The 18,724-nt window shown below is 42.9% G+C and overlaps 1 protein-coding gene across 1 annotated transcript in view; it reads right to left on the reverse strand.

Moving 5' to 3' along the window:
• The window catches only part of LOC102510869 (aldehyde oxidase 2), a 72,397-nt gene that overhangs the window by 11,835 nt on the left and 41,838 nt on the right, over positions 1–18,724 (reverse strand). Inside the window, 9 exon segments of the mRNA XM_032479173.1 lie at positions 1,355–1,522; positions 3,948–4,136; positions 4,249–4,314; positions 6,823–6,937; positions 8,047–8,099; positions 8,841–8,915; positions 10,632–10,760; positions 12,675–12,770; positions 17,051–17,278. Of these exon segments, the coding sequence (XP_032335064.1) occupies positions 1,355–1,522; positions 3,948–4,136; positions 4,249–4,314; positions 6,823–6,937; positions 8,047–8,099; positions 8,841–8,915; positions 10,632–10,760; positions 12,675–12,770; positions 17,051–17,278 (1,119 nt within the window).

The following is an 18,724-nucleotide window of genomic DNA, read 5'->3' on the forward strand; positions in this document are numbered from 1 at the left end:
AGGCAGGTGATTGGAATCCTTCCTGTAAACAGTGCAATCAGGTGAGTGTCAGGCTGAGGGGCAGAACCATCTCTGGGAGACTTGGAGGGAAGTACAGGGTGGTCAGAACTATGGGAGTGCAGGAAATGCTGAGTCAGATTTGGAGATGGGAAGAAGGCTGGATCATGCAGGAGAAGGAAATCAGTGATTGTGACACATCCCTTTAAGCAACATTCCTAAATCCTGGGTCACATTATTCTTTCACTCTTTGGCTGACTGTTTTTTTTTTTTTTTCTTTTAAATTTATTGAAGTATAGTCAGTTTGCAAGGTGTCAATTTCTAGTGTACAGCATAATATTTCAGTGATACATACACATATATTTGTTTTCATATTCTTTTTCATTATAGGTTATTACAAGGATATTGAATATAATGGCTGACTATCTTGAAGAGGTCAGTTAAGTATTTGGGCTTCTTTTAAATATAAGTATGAAAGTACACACTTCCTTTAAGAAGTAAAGAATCAATGCTTTTCTCTCGAGGAGGGAGGCAATATATTGGAGCCAGATGGTCTGAGTTTGAATCTTGATCTTGGGCAAATTACTAAAGCTCAAATTCCTCAACAGTAAAATGAAGAAAATAATAGTAATTACCTGATAGAGTTGTAGGAATGACTACTGAGGTAATTGGTAAAATATTTAGTACTATGCTCAGTCAATGCCCGTTGCTGTTTATGTAGGGACACTTCGAGGAAATCGGCACAGGGTGGACTCAATGATCTACCCACAGCCAGCAGGTTGGGATGGCTGTGTGCATGTGCGTCTGGCAGATGGCTTCTGAGTCCTCTTTCCTGGGCTGGGAGGCACGGTCATGAAATGCTGGAAAGCAGCAGCGGGTAATGAGATCACGTGTTTTCTAAATGAATGACAGACTGTCTCTATGTTTGCATAGGAAACAAGGCAAGTGACATTATCATGACCTGGGTTAGTTTTTGTGTTTGTTTTTGTTGAAGAATGGGATAGATTAGGTAGGGTAGAGGGAGGGAATACTTGTAACCGTTCGGTGAAATCAGTCAGTTCTTTCACATTTAGCCATTAGTTTTTGAAGCATGATAAATTATCCTACTTCAGGGCTGCCAAATTATCAAATTACATAACAGATGGGGAAATTTTTTTTTATAAAGTTAAAATTACTACATATACAAGAGGTATTTGTGTGATTTATTTTTATCATCTTACACTCTGATTAGTTTATATCTTATCGTGTGATCTTACAATTTGATTAGACACAGATTAGGTTATAAATTTACCTAAGTGGTCTAAAAAGCAGGAAATAGAAAAATCACCTTTTAGGAAAATAAACAATAATTCCATACCATCTCAGTGAACCGATCCGCACAGGCCATTCGAACCCATTCTGGGGTTGCTGGGCTCTTCACTGTGAAGTCCTCAGCTATGTCTCTTTCTCTACGTGCTGCAGCCACAGCATCAGTGATGGCAAAGAACACAGAGGACCCCAGGAACATCCCCGACTCCCCCAGCCCCTGCAAGAAAGCACATTTCTTTTAGAAGCTTCTATACTAGACCACAAGCCACTGTAGATCAGGGTCAGGCCTTGTTCACTATTGTGTCCCCAACTCCTAGAAGAGTGTTTTGCACACAATAATTCTCAACAATTGTTTGTTGACTGACTCACTGACTGAATGAAGCTTGAGTACTCAAAAATCCCAGTATCACCTGAACTACCCATTTTTAAAATCTTGTCTGAGTTAAATCTTTGTTCTATAGGGAAGATGTGTGTGTGTGTGTGTGTGTGTGTGTGTGTGTGTGTGTATGTGTGTGGTGAGGGGACGATACCCTATTTAAAAAAGCACATTCAATGCATAGAACTGGCCAAACCTCAGGAGCAGAGAGAAAAATGCCTCCTTATGACACCAGGGTCAGAGGAGGCAAGGTCTCTAGAAGAAAGAAAGAGTACAGACTTTGGTACCAGATGAGGAGTTGCTATCCTACAGCTGTAAGGAACAGTTAGGTAATGTAAACAAATGGCATGGGCAGGAGTAGGGCAATAAGGAGTAGTGGGGACTCTGGTGTAGTAGAGATGACCCCATGGCCTGCCTTAAGGGGCAGCTGTTCTTCGGCTGTAGCTAATTGTTGCCTTCCAAGAATGTAGCCCAAAGGACTAGATCCTCCAATTTTTCATGATAATTTAGATATTCATATTTTAATGTAAGATTCCCTGACTTTTAAAAAATTTTTTTATTGAGTTATAGTCATTTTACAATGTCAAATTCGTGTAGAGCACAATTTTTCAGTTATACATGAACATATGTATATTCATTGTCATATTTTTTTCGCTGTGAGTTACCACAAGATCTTGTATATATTTCCCTGTGCTATACAGTATAATCTTGTTTGTCTATTCTACATTTTGAAATCCCAGTCTGTCCCTTCTCACCCCCAAGATTCCCTGACTTTTGAAAACACTGTAGCCCACAGAAAACAAATCTGTGGGCTGGCTTCTGCTGATGTACCCCTAATTTGCAACCCCTGAGCTGGAGAGAGATGGAGTCTATATCCTGGCCCTTACTCCCTGTGTTTCTCTGCGTGAGATCATGTCTCTAAGCCTCTGTTCTCTTATCAGTTCTGGCAATGATCCCTACCTTATAGAATGTCGTGAAGTTCAGGAAGTGCAAACGCTCCTGGGGCAGCACCTGGTACCTGGTAGTTCCCTGTTATTACTACATAGTATGCTCCATGGGGCACCTGCAAACCCATGGTTTTCCTGAGGGTCACAACCGCGAGGACTCACGGGCCTGCTCTGATACTCTTGGTAGCCTGAAAGCTGCCTCTGAGCTTCCTTTTGCCTTTTCCACTTTGAGTGACTTCTAGCCCAATAAGAATCCAAAGATGCTAAGGATTGCTTGTCCTTTCAAATCTGCCCCCTGTCCCTCGCCTACCACATGCCCAGAGGAGGTTTCTGGGCTGAAAATGAGATCCAGTTTGGAAATGGTAAGATTCCAGCAGATATTTATCAACTCATTTTTAAAAAAAGTATCAATTTCCTACCCCTAGTAAGAAGTCACCCAAAAGATTTTAAAGAAAATTTTAACAATCCATATCAAACCTATATGAGGTTCTTACCACGAGTGTAGTTTTCACATAATCTGCTTTCAGCAATACAAACAAATGCTGGTCTATATCTTAATTTGCGATTTCACTGCCTTAGCGATTACTAAGGGTTGCTGTCTTTGTTTCCTGTCACTACTGACATTTGGGGACAGATAGTTCTTTCTTGTAGGGGGCTGTCTTGTGCACTGAAGGCTGTTTAGCAGCATCCCTGGCCTCTAACCACTAGTAGTAACATTTTCCTCCAGTTGTGACAAGCACAAATGTCTCCAGACATTGTGAAATATTCCTTGGCCGGCAAAACTGACCCCTCCCACGCCCTCCTCCGTAGTTGAGAAACACTGCTTTAGATCCATTTCTGAGTATGGCTGAGAACTGTGAGCCCTCAGAGGTGAGCGGTTTGCCTAACATCTTAGAGAGTTGGTGGGGCTGGGCAGGAATGCAGGTCTTCCAAGCCTTGTCCAGGATTCTCTCCGTGCTGTCACTGCTTCCTAAAGATTTCAGTCGCATCATGCCTTCAATCCCATTTAATAATTTAGTCTTAAGGTTCTTCAGTGAGAGTGTCTTAAGTGAAAGTGTTATTTTATCAAATCAAAGCTACCTGCTGAATTCTAGAGTTTTCGGTGTAAAATCCTGGGTCCCAGAATTGCCTTGGGGGTAGGGATCATTTATCTTCTCTGAATTGCACTTTTCTGTAGGTGATTCGGTTCCAAAGTTTAACAATCTATTGTAATTGGGTCCTGGTAATGGTTGACCTTTATTTTTCATTTTGTCTACTGATGTTCACTTACCATGATACCTGATCCATCGTGTTGCACAGTAGTAGGTTTTGATGCTTACCTTGGATGAATAGATGGTTAGTGGGCTTTGTGATGACGGCAACAAGGAGACATTAAATTCTTCTGGGACATCGGTGATGGTTGGAATTTTGTACTCATCTGGGCCCCGAGAGTACAGGACACCTTCGGGGGAATATTTCAGCTCTTCAGTGGTGTAAAGGCCCATTCCCTGAATAAACGCACCTTCAATCTGAAGGGGGAAAATGTCAAGCTCTGTGATATTGTGTGCTTTTTAGAAGGCCTTTACCTACCTGGCAGTGACTTTCAGAAAGTGACATCCGTCTAGGTGGGACAGCACCTACCTGCCCAATGTCAATGGCCGGATTTAGACTGCAACACGCATCCATGACGATGTCCGTTCTGACTTTCTGCCAAAAATGAAAATTACCTGACCATAAAAACTTGAATTAGAAATATTATTTTAAGGTTTATTCAAATGGCCCCGGTTTATTCCAGAACTCCTGCTAGTTAATTAGCACTGCACTGAACCCCGTTAGGGGTGGTAAGCTAAGCTCTTCAAATTTAGTGCCAGGACTGTTGATGACCCCAGACGATCTTTTGCATTCATGGTTTTGATTTCTTGTAAGTGACTCCAAAGTCCATGGCACGATGGTGTGTTTGAGTGTCACTTAGTAAATAATTGAGCCTGATTGTTCACCTGATTCTCAACCTGGATTTGCTGTTCTGATATAATTTTGAGCTCATCTAGCCCTCATAATGGTTCACTGGAGGTGGTATTATTGTTGTTTTACTGAGGAAATTATGTAGCCACAGTGGCATGTATAAATTTGGGGATTTACAAGATCTTGGGTGTATTAAGGGCGAATATTGATACCAGTTTACTTCCTTCCCTGAGAAGCATCACACTTATCAATCTGTCCCTTCTGTTGTGTCACAGGCCATGTGCATGCAGGTTGTGAAGGAGCCACAGAAAGCCTTAGTGCCTGTGGTCTATCGCAGGAATGTCTCTGGGCTTCCCTTCTGCCCCCATGTCCAGTGCTTGTTCTGATAACATTGTCATTCCCTGTGTAGGACTAATACCTGGGCTCTTCCTTTCTTTCTAGCCCTTTGGATGAGAAATTCTCTTTTGACTCACACAGCCTACTATGGGCATTAGGAGTCGCCCATCCATTTTCAACTTGGATAGGGCAGGAGATTAGACACAACTCAGTGGGCTTTCAATTTACTTCCATCTTGAAACCTGATATATTGGACAATAGGAAGAGATGGCTGTACACTAACTGAATCTTCAGATATTTTAGTTCACCCGCCACAAATAGCCATCAGCATGAGGCCTGTCATTTAATTTTTCTGGTTCCTCTTTGATTAAAAGAAGTTTTACCTCTTCAAGAAAAAAACAATTTCAAGGGACCAAAGTGATACTGAAATGACTGAACCTTAAGCTATAATAAGGAAGGAAGAGGGAAGACTAAACCTTAACTTTTCTTGTACCCCAATTATGGAAGATTCCAGTAAGGTGCTCTTCAAGGATTTATACCAAGATCCTCAGGTGAAATTGCTAGATAAAATACGTATGTCCCAAATATTGCACGGAGCATATTTATACCTGAAAATTATTTGTTATTTATCTGAAATTCAAATTTAACGAGCAGTCCTATTATTTTACTTGCTAAATCTGGCAACACCACCTTTAGGGTGGAGGATCAGGCAACCAGCTGATTTCTAAAAACAGCTTCCCACACAGTCTGGAGCCTTGAATGGGGTAGAGGGGTGCCAAGACACTGACCCTTGGCTTTGAGGCAGCCTGGGGCAGGACCTCCAAGTTGGTCACCTGCCACCATGGCTTCCTTGTTTGCAACAGTCTGTTATGCAAATATTATCATTGTCTATGTGTGCCATGATGTGGAAAACACTCAGAAACCCAGTTTTAAAATAATCATGTGAGTAATCTGTGGTCCTAATTTCATGAGTTTGCTTCTTCATGATGATTTAGAATGAAAATGGAGACATAATATTAACGTGTCCTAAGGATAAACTGGAATGCTCTCCAGATATCCCTTCATTTACTGTATGTTTTCTTATTTATATAATATTTAAGTGGTGGACAAGGTAACCAACAATGGGTCAATAAAAGATATTTTGATAAAATTTATCAGTCAATATTTGCAAAGTCCTTTCTATTTTACATGAATCGACCACTTCTATTTTGGGGCAAGATGGTTCAAGATGCTGTTGGAATAATTTGTGTATGGAATGCAGATGTGTCGTTGGACCACCCTGTAAAATTCCTTACACTTTGGATTATACTATATTCTACTTAAGGTTTCTGTAATCTGTCTGTTTCCAGAATGGAACCTAGGGTTCATCCTTTATGGTGGAAGTTATTAGCTTTTGGTTAAATATGACTCCTGGTCTCCAATAGGTGGTTTCATGGATGCTTAGTTAAATAGCAAAGACAAAAATTAATTTAACTACCTGCCCTTCCCTCCCCTCCAACTTATTTCTTTAGGACCAGGGTATCCTTGGAATAATTGACTTTCAGAATGTATTACATTGCTATATGCTTTCAAAATGCTTACTCAAAACAATTTACTAAATTACCTAGTCTGATAGGTATATTGACCTTCCTTTAGGAATATAACTCTTTTTTGGGGAGAAAAGAAACTTTGGAAAATAATTTTGTCTGAAATGGAATTAAAAGTGTAATGCATTTTCGGCTGTCATAAGCAACTCCTTCTTGACTACTTCTTTTTAAGTGGAAATTCAGGCTAAAGCAGGATCTCTAGACAATCCCACAGAATTGAAAGAATCTTGTTCTTATTGTACAAGTATTACATAATGAAATTGGGCTATTAATGTAAACACAATTTTGCTGTTGTTTTAACTTGTCAGGAGGACAGTTACGTTTGACTTACCTTGTAAGCTCCTGTCAGGCAGTCAATTTCAACCTCAGAACAGGCTGCTCCATAGACATAGTAGGGAAAAGGGTCTCCTTCCCCCTTCTCCCAGTCCACGAAGGCCTTGTAGCCCCTGATGGAAGAAATAGAGGCTTTTAGCTTGGCATGAGGGTGCAAATTATGTTGATTTGTTTTAAATGTTACCAAAGTTTTAAGGATAGCATTTCATCTGATTGATATCCATTGCAACTGCCTTTTAAGCTCATTTAAGCTGCTACCTGCATTTATAGTCTAGCTAGTTATAGCAACACTGATATTTGCCTGCATTTTAAGGAGGATACTTTGGTGCTGCAGTTAGGATACCAAAAAGAGAGAAGCCAACAGACTCTTTTGGTCCGGACTTCACGTGGTGTCTTGGGGGTTTAAGGTTTAAGCTCTAGATCTGCACGTTGAAATCCTCAATCGATTTTTTGTTAGGGTTCCCAGAAGGACCCCTTAGATTGTGCAAACCAAACTCATAGGGGACTGATGGTAATTCAGAGCTGGTGGAAAAGGGCCAGTAATTCCACGCATTTATTAGTGAAGATGGACTTTACTAGACGGCAGATTTGACCTCTTCTTGGATAACTGAACTCAGGAATTTGGAACTCATTATGTACAGGACACTGGGCTGGCCATTATCTCCTTTCTTCTGAAGATTTGCTTTACTCTTTGTGTATGTGTATGTGTGTGTATAGTTCAGTGAATTGTTGCATTAGACTGTAAAACTAATGTCATATGCTTCCTGCATTCTATTAACATGCATCTACTGGGGCCCCCACTGCCAGCGGAGGCTGCACCACACAAATGATAACTAGTGATGGCCATCTGATCCCTCCCAGCAAGGAACTTCAAAACAGAGAGGTTTTATGGTAAAGGGAGGGAGATTTGAAAAACTGAGTTGCAAGTTTTCTTTCTATTTCTATTGATACTCTATTTCTATTGATAATCTTATTACTCACAATAAAGAATAGTTAATAATCATTAGATATTGTAAATCATGTTGGGTTTTTTAAATGGGGATATTTTTATTATTTAATCTTTCTTTGGACATAGCTCAAAGGCTTAGGTTAAGTCATAGAACCTGAAGGGATCTTAGGGATCAGATAATAAAAACTTGTACAAATGAGGGAACTGAGGCTCAGGGTGATGGGATTGCCTCATATTTTCTAAGCCAAGTCAAGATATTATTGTAATTTTTACCTGAAGTATCCAGTGGCTGAAAGACTGATTCTTTGTTCAAAAGCAGCTTCTATCTGCAGAATGGGCATATTTAATCAGAATAAAATAAACATACCATCTGATACGTGAAAATGAAAGTAATTTATATATCAAAATTGACATATGACAATTGTTGCTGGTGTTACGTTACCAATAATCGAACCCATCCTAATATTTTCTTCTCCTCAGCTGGTACACTAACAATTACCTTTTGATTGAGTTCATAAATCGAAATTAAGTAAATAAAATAGAATCTTGCTACATATCCATGATGTGGGAGCTAATTCACAAGGTATTTGGAGCTTTATTTTTGAGTGTTAGAACTCTGGTAAGTATGTGTGCAAGTATGAGATAATTTTTCTAATGAAATAAGATATAGGACATAGCAAAGTTGGACTAAACAAGTCATTTCCCTTGAGACACACTGAATAGCAATCAGGCCTTTTAGTTTTCTTCCTTTCTACTCAAAACCTCAATTTTTGTGTGTGTGTTTGTGGCTTAGGAAAGCTCAGTCTTTTCCTTTTCTTTCTTGTTAAGGCAGAAAGGGTAAGGCCTCTGGTAATTCTTCATCCACTTCTGTTCCCTCTCAGTGATGCTGTTCCCTGTGCTCTCTCTCCACTCATACCTGAGATACATCATGGAGCAGCCATCTCAACCTGGTGATCCTGCCCTTTCACAGAAACCCTATGCAGGGTGGCTGTGCCCTGCCATGGCACTCTCAGCACTGGTTTGGATCGTTTTCTCATTTGAAGCAACAGACAGAGTGGTACACTTACCCAGTCTTCCCAGGTACCTTCTGGATTTTTCTTAATGATGGGCTCCAGGCGTTTCAGAAGAATCTGACAAGCAATCTTGAGGGAGTAAAGAAGTGAATCCTCATTAGAGAAGAGCCCAGTGGTTAGGATTTGTGTGGAAGACTATTAGTTGATAATTGATTGGGTCAGTGAATGCTTATGGGTTGCTTGATACTGACACACTGGGAACTCAGAGGCGACACCAACACAGCCCTGACCTTGAGAAGAGTATCAGTTACAGAGGGCGTTTCCCATTCTGTGTTCACTTCCTGTGAAAATATGGGCTCAGCTGAATTTCTATTCTCAGATCCTGTTGCTAAGAATATTCATATTCTTAATTACTTCTCTTTTTCTCCATTTTTGGATTTACACCTTCTTTTGTATTTTCCAGCCATCAATAGAAATGGAACAAAACATCCCATTTTCATTCAACTTTGTGCTGTCCAATTTGGAACAATGACATGCCAGGACCCCTCTGTTCAACACTTAATCCTTTTGCTTGTTCATCCATCCACCATCAAACTACTGCAGTGAAGGCCTTGGCTTTGGGTGTGAAGTAGAAAATAATTAAAAAATTTTGGGGGTAATACCCTAGATCCACAACATTTCTGATCCTTAATACAGACACTTAAAACCCTAGAAGATGGATTAATGCCTAATCTGGGCTGACAATCCCCATACACACTGAGCTTGTGTTTGATTTTACCTAAAATTGGATTTCTTGAATTTGAGGTTCCCCACACATTGGTTCTGAGTAAAAAATGTCTCTGTTTTATGAGCCTCTAAGAGGTGTCCCCCCTGCAAAGATAAGATGGATTTGAAAATGGTTCCTATTGAGCATAAATGCAATGTCCTGGGAGTGAGGGAGTATGTCCCCACAATGTCTCAGTGGAAAAAGTGGACAGTTTATAACAGAAACATGACAAATAGATACTGATTGCTTCAAAAGTACATGCAGTCAGATCTTTGAATTAAGGCATATGAAGTCATGGTTCTATTCTGAAGAAATGAAAATTTAGCAGCTTTTTAAAAACATCAGTTAGAGAATAAGTACCAAGAAAAAAGATGAGTACTCTGGTAGAACTCCACTGATGCAGACACTTTAATTGCACCATACCTACTTGGCTGGGGTTCTGCCTGCTTACCTGCCTGCAAGAACTTGTTTGTGTTATGGGAAACTTGCACAGTTTGCATTACTTGGTACCTAAATTTCTTCTTTCTGTGTCTCCCAGGGACAAAGACTGCCTGTTCACCAAAATTCAGTCTCCCTTCCTTCCATAGTATCTGGGCCTATGGTTTCCCACTGTTCTACATTTTTTTCCAGTTTGCCCTGCGGTTGGATGTGGCCTGAGGCTGGTCCTGCTGACGGATGATGACGGGAGGTGACCTGCATCCCTCCCAGGTCTGGCCGCCATGCTCTTTCCCTTCTCTGGCTCACTGACACGATGATGCTCAGGACAACCTTGAAAGCCACACGTTGAAGATGGAGGAATCGCTATCAACCTGGGTGCTCTGACGACAGAACATGTCCTCTGGACTGTTATGTGTGCAAGAAAGAACTTTTGTTGCGTTCAAGCCATTATATTCTGGGTCTATTTGTCACCCCAGTTTAGCCTATTCCAACAGACATACTCTTCTGACCATTTGGTTATCCCAGGCCTATGTTCAGTGACACAGATGACTTCTCTGAAGCCAACCACTGTGTCTGAATCCAGCAAAGAAAACCAGAGATGTAGAGAAAGCAGCCAGGGAAGGACAACCAGGAGGAGGCACCTGCACGGCTCTGCCATTGACGTCTGAGCCGACGGAGGCTGCTGTGGCAATTGTGTTAGGCACCGTGGCTGTACTGGTTTCACAGATGTGCATGTAGGACATGGGTATTTTTAATTCACGGCTGGCCACCTATGGAAAAAGAAACAATTTCAAGTCTGGTAAGGACTTCTGTGAAGATTTGAGTCATTATTTTTCTTAGTTAAGAAATGACTATTTTTAAAATTATATCCACAGTATCCTTTAAAACTTAAGATAGTGTGTCATAATTATCAAAACCACTTTTTAGTAGGGCCTCACGCTGATTTTTCAAGTGTTTTCTTGGTAATATTTCACAGTAGTTCTTCCATTCAAATTGATTGCGTTTAGGATGTTAAGGATTTCCTTTTTCTATAAATTTACAGGTGTAGAGAGTAGGCCAAGTTGAGATTACTCGGTGGTAGTGGCAGGAAGAGAGACAGAAATTAGATGGACTGACTCAGAGTTTGGTCTTAAATCTGTTGGTGTCGGTATCTGACGATCTTGGAGTGACACTGAGGGCCTGTCTTCTTTCTTGCCCTCATTCCCACCTTAACTTGAGCTCCCTCCTTTCTTCTATTTGTTCCCACTTGCTTGTACTCCTTTAGTAAGTGCTGTTCATTTTTTTCTTTTCTGCTTTTTTCCTTCCAGTTTCTCTAGCAGACTTATGCGGAAATTAAGATATTTGATAAGGAAGAAATGAAAAAGGAAGAAATGAAAAAGAAAGGAAGGGAGGGGAGGAAAGAAAAGAAAAAAAGCATAATTTTTGCTGCTGATGTCTTTTGGTTTTTGCAGAGACACTTTCTGTAGGTGTCTGCAGGTATGTACCTGTTCCCAAATGCCAGTCTTCAGATGAATGCTGTTCAGTGATCAAGTTTCCCCAGAAAGATGCAAAATGAAAAAAAAAAAAAAGGGACAATTTGAATAGTTCTTGGTGATGACGATCCAAAAGGAATTTATTGGCCCACCTAACTGGGAAGGATGGAGGAGCTAGTGTTATGTATGTCTGTATCTAGGGGCTTTTGTGGTCTCATCTGGGCTCTCACAGCCTCTCACATTTGCTTCATTCTGCAATGGCCATGTCATTTCCAATGGTAGACAGGCTTCATCCATGGCACAGAATTGCCTCTGACAACTTGTAGCCTATAGCATAGCAGCTAAACAACCACAAAGGGAAAATAGTTCCTTTCTCCTAGCATCTACGTATCAGTCCCAGGAAAGGATGCTGACTGGCCTTGGTTGGCCGTGGTCTTCTTCCTGGACCAATCCCCACGCAGTGGGGTTCAGGAACCATCACTGGCCAGACTGAGGTCCTATGCCTGTACCTGTGGCAGGTGTTGGGGCAAGAAGGGAGATGAGGTTAAAAGGTATCAGAGTTGAAGAGTTCTTCAGAACTATATGGAGTGTGGAAGGTGTATTCCAAAGGAGCTGAGAGACTGGATAGTCAAAAGCTGTAGATGTGCACTGTAACAACTTAGTAAATTAGTCCTAAAGTTAAATTTACTCAATTTAAAGGATTATTCTTTTTCCTCCCGGGATTATCTCTTCCTGCTTTGAGTATATATATATGTGTGTGTTAAAATAGCCTTTAAAAATCATAGGATGATGACAGTTGATGAAATTCTCATCACTGCTTGTCAGAACAATACATTAGCACCCTAATATTCTTGTCCATACTTTAAAAATTACACATATTGTTCTCAGAAATAATAAAGTTGAGAAACTCCCGCTCTAGGTAAGCCTGTACAGAGCACCCACCGCGGTGCTCCGGGCGGGGGTGGGGGCCCATCAGTGATGTTTTCACTAACAGCCTCCCCCATCCATAAACCCTGGCCAGGCTCTGGGAGGATCTGCACATGTGTGGGATTTCCACCACCTTAGCTATTCTGTTTGACATGTAAGAAGTTTTTCAACTAAATCATCAAGTTCTTAGGGTTTGAATACAGGGAGTCATCATCTACTGTAAAATTAGTGCCAGATGTTTATCATGTCATCAGTGGATAGAGAGGTGAGTTTTGTTTCTCTCACCTGCAGCATTTTGGTGTGAATACCTTGTCCCAGTTCGTTGCCTCCATGTGTGACCAACACAGACCCGTCGGTGTAGATATGAACAAGCGCGGCTGCCTAGGGAAACCCCCCGAAAGGCACAGCTTAGTGCAAGTCAGCATTTGGGGAGGGTCAGCATCAGAAATGAGGTCATGAAACACGAATCTCACGGAGCGGGGAGTGTCGGAGAGACAAGCTTTCCTGGTAGGATTCTGAAGTTCAGCTCTGTTTTGCGCTAAAGTCGCCTGTAGAGAACGTTCCTACTTAGGAACCTGGCTTTAGGAGGAGCCCCTTTGGATGCCTCAGGAGCTATGAGTATTGGTTCCAACTATCTGAAAGTCACTCCCCTGCTTTAACTCTCTGGCTGACCGCTCAGCCAGCTCCTTAGACATTTGTAAGTACTTGCACGTGTTTTGTGCCAATCTGTGCTCAGCTGCAGATCTGTAAAACTGAGTAAGACGTGGTTCTTCCTCAAATAGCTCACAGTGTAGTAGGGGACCGGCCGGAGCACCAGGCGTTATTGTGTGGAATGTTTTGGGAGGCAGTGGATGTGGCAGAAGGGGTCTGGGGAGAACAGATCCAGCTGCTTCTGTGGAGCCCGGGGAGGGGTTCCCCCGAACAACAACTGAAAGGGATCATGTAGGGGAGAAGGGTCCACCACTGAGCAAGGTGGACAAAAACTCCCTATTGTCTGGAATGGAAAGCTGGCTCCTTGCTACAATACAAGGCCTTCTGGGATTTGGTATCTTGAACATTCCCAGATTCATCCCTGTCTTTTCCCTCCTGGCTCCCGAGTCTGGCCTTAGGACTGCTCCTTCCTGACCTGTGCTCTTGCCTGTGCTGCTCCCCGGCCTTCAGACCCACACCCCCTGGTCTCTATTCTGGGGAAACTTCCCCCGCACACTTCTCATTCCCCTCTGGCAAGGATCAAAGCCACTTTCTCAGCCCTTCCTCCCGCAGGGTGTCCTCGGTGGAACAGTGTCCTCTCCCACACCCCATGTACATGTCCACCTGGAACCTCAGAATGTAACCGTATTTGGAAATGGAGTCTTTGCAGGTATAATTAGTTAAGATGAGATCATACTGGATTAGGGCAGGCCCTAAATTCATTGACTAGTGTCCTTGAAAGAAGGTCCTATGAACACGGAGGCAAGAGATTGGAGTTCTGTGGCCACAAGTCAAGGAACACCAGGAGCCCCCAGAAGCTGAAAGAGGCAAGAAGGGGTTCTTCCCTGGAGACTTCAGAAGCAACATGGCCTTGCCGACACCTGGGTTTTGAACTTCTAGCCTCCAGAACTGCAAGAAAATACATCTGTTATTTCCAGCCACCAGGCTTGTGGTACTTTGTTACACAGTCACAGGAAACAAATGCTAGGGTGACCAGTTCGCCCATGAGAGTGTCCCAGGGGAAGGGCACCTGGTCGTGTTCATCTGTGAGTCCTGCAGAGAACTTTGAGCAGGTCTGAATCACAGAGACACTAAATAAATATTTGGTAGATTGGACGAATGGAAATGTGGTAGTTTCCTTTCCAGGAGGAGGAGGAATTAGAACGCTAGTCTATTTGTGTCCCGGAGGTTCAGGATGGCCGGGAGGAGCTCGGGGCCATCAAGGCTTGAAGGTGCTAATAATAGTACTTATTTACTGTGGGCCTTTTCACTCCCTCTGAGGACACTGCCTCTCATCCCTAATTTAGAGAGTAGCTGTTCCAGCTTTGTGAGTCATCAGCTGACCTGGAATAACACACTTCAACTCCCAACTTGGGTGTGCCAGTTTCAAACTCTGTGGGGAAGCTGGAGGCCTTTCAGATGGAGACAAAGTCGGTGCTTGATTTAAAGAAATCTGGTTTTTTTTGGTGGCAAGATGAGAAGTTGGCTCCCATGGGTGATGGCAGAGAGTAGGCTATGGTTTAGGTGAAGGGCAGTCACACAGGTGAGGGGAGATGTGGTATAATAAAAAAATGAACGTGACACAAGAATATATTGTATAACACGGAGAATATAGCCAATATTTTATCATAACTATACATGGGGTAGAACCTTCAAAAATTGTGAATCACTATATTGTACACCTGTAACTTATATAATATTGTATAGCAGTTCTACTTCCATGAAAACATTTAAAAAAAAAAAAAACCCAAACCAAACCAAACCGAAAAAAAAAAAAAGTGGTGTTTGGCCCTGGTTCTTGTCACAGAACTCCGAAAATTCTTGGAATTTACTGTCTTCTGTATGCTAATGGAATCATTCATGGGGGGAGCCTAGATAACTTTAGAATGGGAGCTCATTTCCAGAAAAACCAAACACATGGTCAGAGGGTTCCATCTTTCAGCCGTTATCTCCCAGGCTCCAGGAGGGGAGAGCAACTAGAGACTGAGTTCAACGACCAATGGTCAATGATCCCATCAACCAGCCTGTGTAAAGAAGCCTATAGCCCCCTCTCCAAATGATGGGGTTCTGGGAGCTTCTCGGTTGGTGAACACATCCACAGGCTGGAGGGTGGCATGCCTGATGGAGAGGGCGTGCAAGCTCAGTTCCCCTTCCCCCAGACCTTGCCTTATGCAAGGTCTTATTATCTCCTGTTTGGCTGTTCTTGGGTTGGATCCTTAACAATAAACCAGTAATAGTTGTAAGTAAAGTGCTTTCCTGAGTTCTGTGAGTTGTTCTTTCGTATGATCAAACCTGAGGGTGGGTAGTGGAAACGCCTGAATTTGGATTTGGCTGGGCAGAACTGTGGGTAGTCTGGGCACCCCACGTGGACCAGCATCTGAAGTGGGGACCATCTTGTGGGACTGAGCTCTTGATCTGTGGGGTCTGCGCTAACCCTGGGGAGTTAGTGTCAGAACTGAATTGAGCTGTTGGACCCTAGTTGGTATTGGTGAATTGGTGGAGAAGACATGACATTTGGTGTCAGAGAAAAAAACCACACTGGCAGCTACCTAGGATCTCTTACATCCCAGATGTTGATTCAGTCCAGACTTGTATACATGACAGTTAACCTCCTCATGCCTCTTTATAAAATGAGCACACTGGACCAGAACAGGAGTGTGACCCAGGAGTCCAGAAAGTCCTACCCACCAGAGGAGCCACAGCCCTGAGAGGTGTCTGAGATCTCCTGGGGAAGGGCTTAGGGCTGCCCTGGATAGTACACAGTGTACCAGGAAACCTGCCAGATCCTACATGCAGTGTCTCATTGAATCATCATCAATCTGAGGAGAAAGGATTATTATTCTCATTTTATAATTGGAGAAGCTGTGGCTCAGAGAGGTTGAATAACTTGCTTAATATCACACAGCTAGTAAGTGGCAGAGCCAAGGATTGCTCAGGTCCATCTGGCTCCAGTTGATTAGGGATTTGGGGCAACTGCTTTGTACCCTAAGAAGAATGTCCCTAGGCAGGACAGCTTTTGTGTGAGGGGTGTGTGTGTGTGTGTGTGTGTGTGTGTACCTACTGGCTGTCAGTAGCTGGGTATAAGTAGAAGAATGGTTTCAGTGTTAGACACACAAGGGAGATCTAATGCATTTTTAAGTTTAGATTTAGATTTAGATCTAATGCGTGTAAGATTTTCCAGTTGCTGACTTTCTGCTTTTGGTGACAGTAATGGGGAGGTGACAGTAATGGGGAGGCACCAGCCTCTCCCAGTTTTCTGACGGCTTTCCTGCCTATGAGCCACTGGGATGGCTGAGAAACTCCTCTGTACCAGTCCTTGTGCTGTTTGATGTGCTCATCCCAGTCACCCCTCCTCCTCCCTTCTGGGTAGGGCCTCTGAATGACTGGCCTCTTCTTTCACAGATCTGCCTGGGAGGATTTTTGGACCCCACCCCAATACCATTCCCCCCGCAGAACTGACACAGATTCCTGGGAGGGGCAGCTGCGAGAGCAGCCAGCCAGTCAGGGCAAATGGAACAACTTTTTAAATCTCAGACTCAGGTGTACAGAGGAGTGCTGTGGGTCTGGGGCAGAGACCAGGAGAAGCCCATTTCCACACAAGCCATGAGGCCCCTGAGCTCGGAAAGGACAGCACCACAGGCCTTGTGGGCTCTCCTCCCCTCATGGAGCAGCAGGGTTTTAGTGGGGGCAGCGCTCCCTCCTGGCCGTTCTGCTGTGGTGGGGCTCATGCTCACTCATGCTGCTTTCTGCCACCAAGGCATTCTCTACTGCACTGGGTTGAAAGTGCTTGCAGGTGGGGGTGGGCTCAGGGGAGTTCTGTACGTTTCTCCCAGGTGCGGGGGTGGGGGTGGGGGTGGGGGGAGATGGGCTCAGTGCCCTGGGAGATGTGACACTCTTCCCAAGTCAGCCCAAGCTGACTGGGCCCCGAGCGGGTCTGACACCAGGGTCACTTACCCACGGAGGAGACTTACCTGATGATAGCTTGTTGCAGCAAAGCCGACTGAGAACTTCATGGGGATCATAGCAATGCCTCTCTTTTTCCAATAATTCTGCTTATTGAACTCTGCCACCTGCATCCTTCTGCTATGAAAGGAAGACTTGCCCAGACATTCATTCCAACATCTTATCAGGGTCTCAGGGCTGAACGCTTGCTTGTAGATAGTCTTATCAACTGTTCTGTACATGTTTTTCTCCCTAACCTGAATGGGTGGGAAATTGAGTCAATACTTAATGATAAGACAGAAACTGACTACAAAATAGAGATTTGAAAAGCCTCTCCACCAACGCATAAACTTCAGTGGGAAGAAGATAGGGTTTTTTTTTTTTTCTTTTTCTTTGAACAGCATGTGCTTTTGCAGAAATAATGAGGGTTATTTCTCATCTCTTCTTCAATGCAGCACTCGAGGTCTCTCCCTCCTGGAAGTAGAGGGTAGAGGTAGTGACTGATCTGTGAAGGGCAGGTGGATGGAGGGGCCTAAGGAGGCAGATTCTCCCTTTTTTCCCTAAGGTTCAGAGGGTGGAGCAGAGTTTGTAAATAATATATTAAAGTAAGGATTTATTGTTATAACTGAAGACTTGTTCCTCTAGAGAGGAAGAGCATTGTAGCTGATGACAAATAACAGATCTCCAAGCCTTCCAATTGCCTTAGGAGTGTGCAGTCAAATCTTTTAAAAAATGTACTTCAATATAGGTTGTGTCTTATGTCCTAGAAACTTGCAACACCTGACAAAGAAGAAAGAGAGCTCACTGATACAAGCTCAAGGTTTTTCATTATCCCCACTCTGATGACAACAAGAGAATTATGATTATCAGCAGTTACACTGGAATAAAACTATCCAGTGTATGAAAAGAAATATTCTCATGAATGCTAACTAATTTAGTTCTTGCAGGAACTCTGTGCAGTGAGTCACACTGTCTTCATTTTGTAGATTAAAAAAAAAACAGCCAAAAAAAGGCTGCCTTGGATTGTTTGGGTGTTCCACTGGCCCAGATTACCTTTTCATTCTTTGTACTATTATTCTTCAAGGTGCATCTTCAGTGCCACCTTTTCCAGAAAGTTCTGCCTGACTCTCCTCCCCTGCGCTAATGGGATGTCCTCCATCTTTGTACCCATAGAACATTTTATGTGACTTCTCTTAGGGTAACCATTGTCTTCTTTGCTCAATATTTAGGTGTTCATTTGTCTATAGGAAGTACCCTGACCATCACAAATCACAGACCTGGTAGTCCTCCTTGTTAAATTTAAGGACAAAGGGGTTCAAAATCATGGAGAGTCTTTGCTGGAGCAGAGGGTCTATGCTGGGGAAACGGGATAGAAGTGGAAAAGTAGGCTGGAATCTGCTTGGAATGCGTGAGGAGTGAAAGGGTGTATCAACAATGATCTCAGTTACCAGTGGCTGCCTCTCCGGTCTGGCATATTGTACCTTCTGTGTAACTTCTAGGAGCTTGCACAAAATAATAGTTTTGGACGGCATTCCTTTGAAGTATCTCTCAAAAGCTTTCAAGTGCACCAGCAATTCTGCTTCTGTAAATTTATGCTACAGATACACAGTAGGGCAAAGGTATAACCTTTGTACATCTGTACCAATACCATTTTAATAGCAAAAGATGGGTAACAACCTGAATGAGTATCAATAGTGGAGTGG

The sequence above is a fragment of the Camelus ferus genome, chromosome 5 (assembly GCF_009834535.1).
Source record: "Camelus ferus isolate YT-003-E chromosome 5, BCGSAC_Cfer_1.0, whole genome shotgun sequence".
NCBI lineage: Eukaryota > Metazoa > Chordata > Mammalia > Artiodactyla > Camelidae > Camelus > Camelus ferus.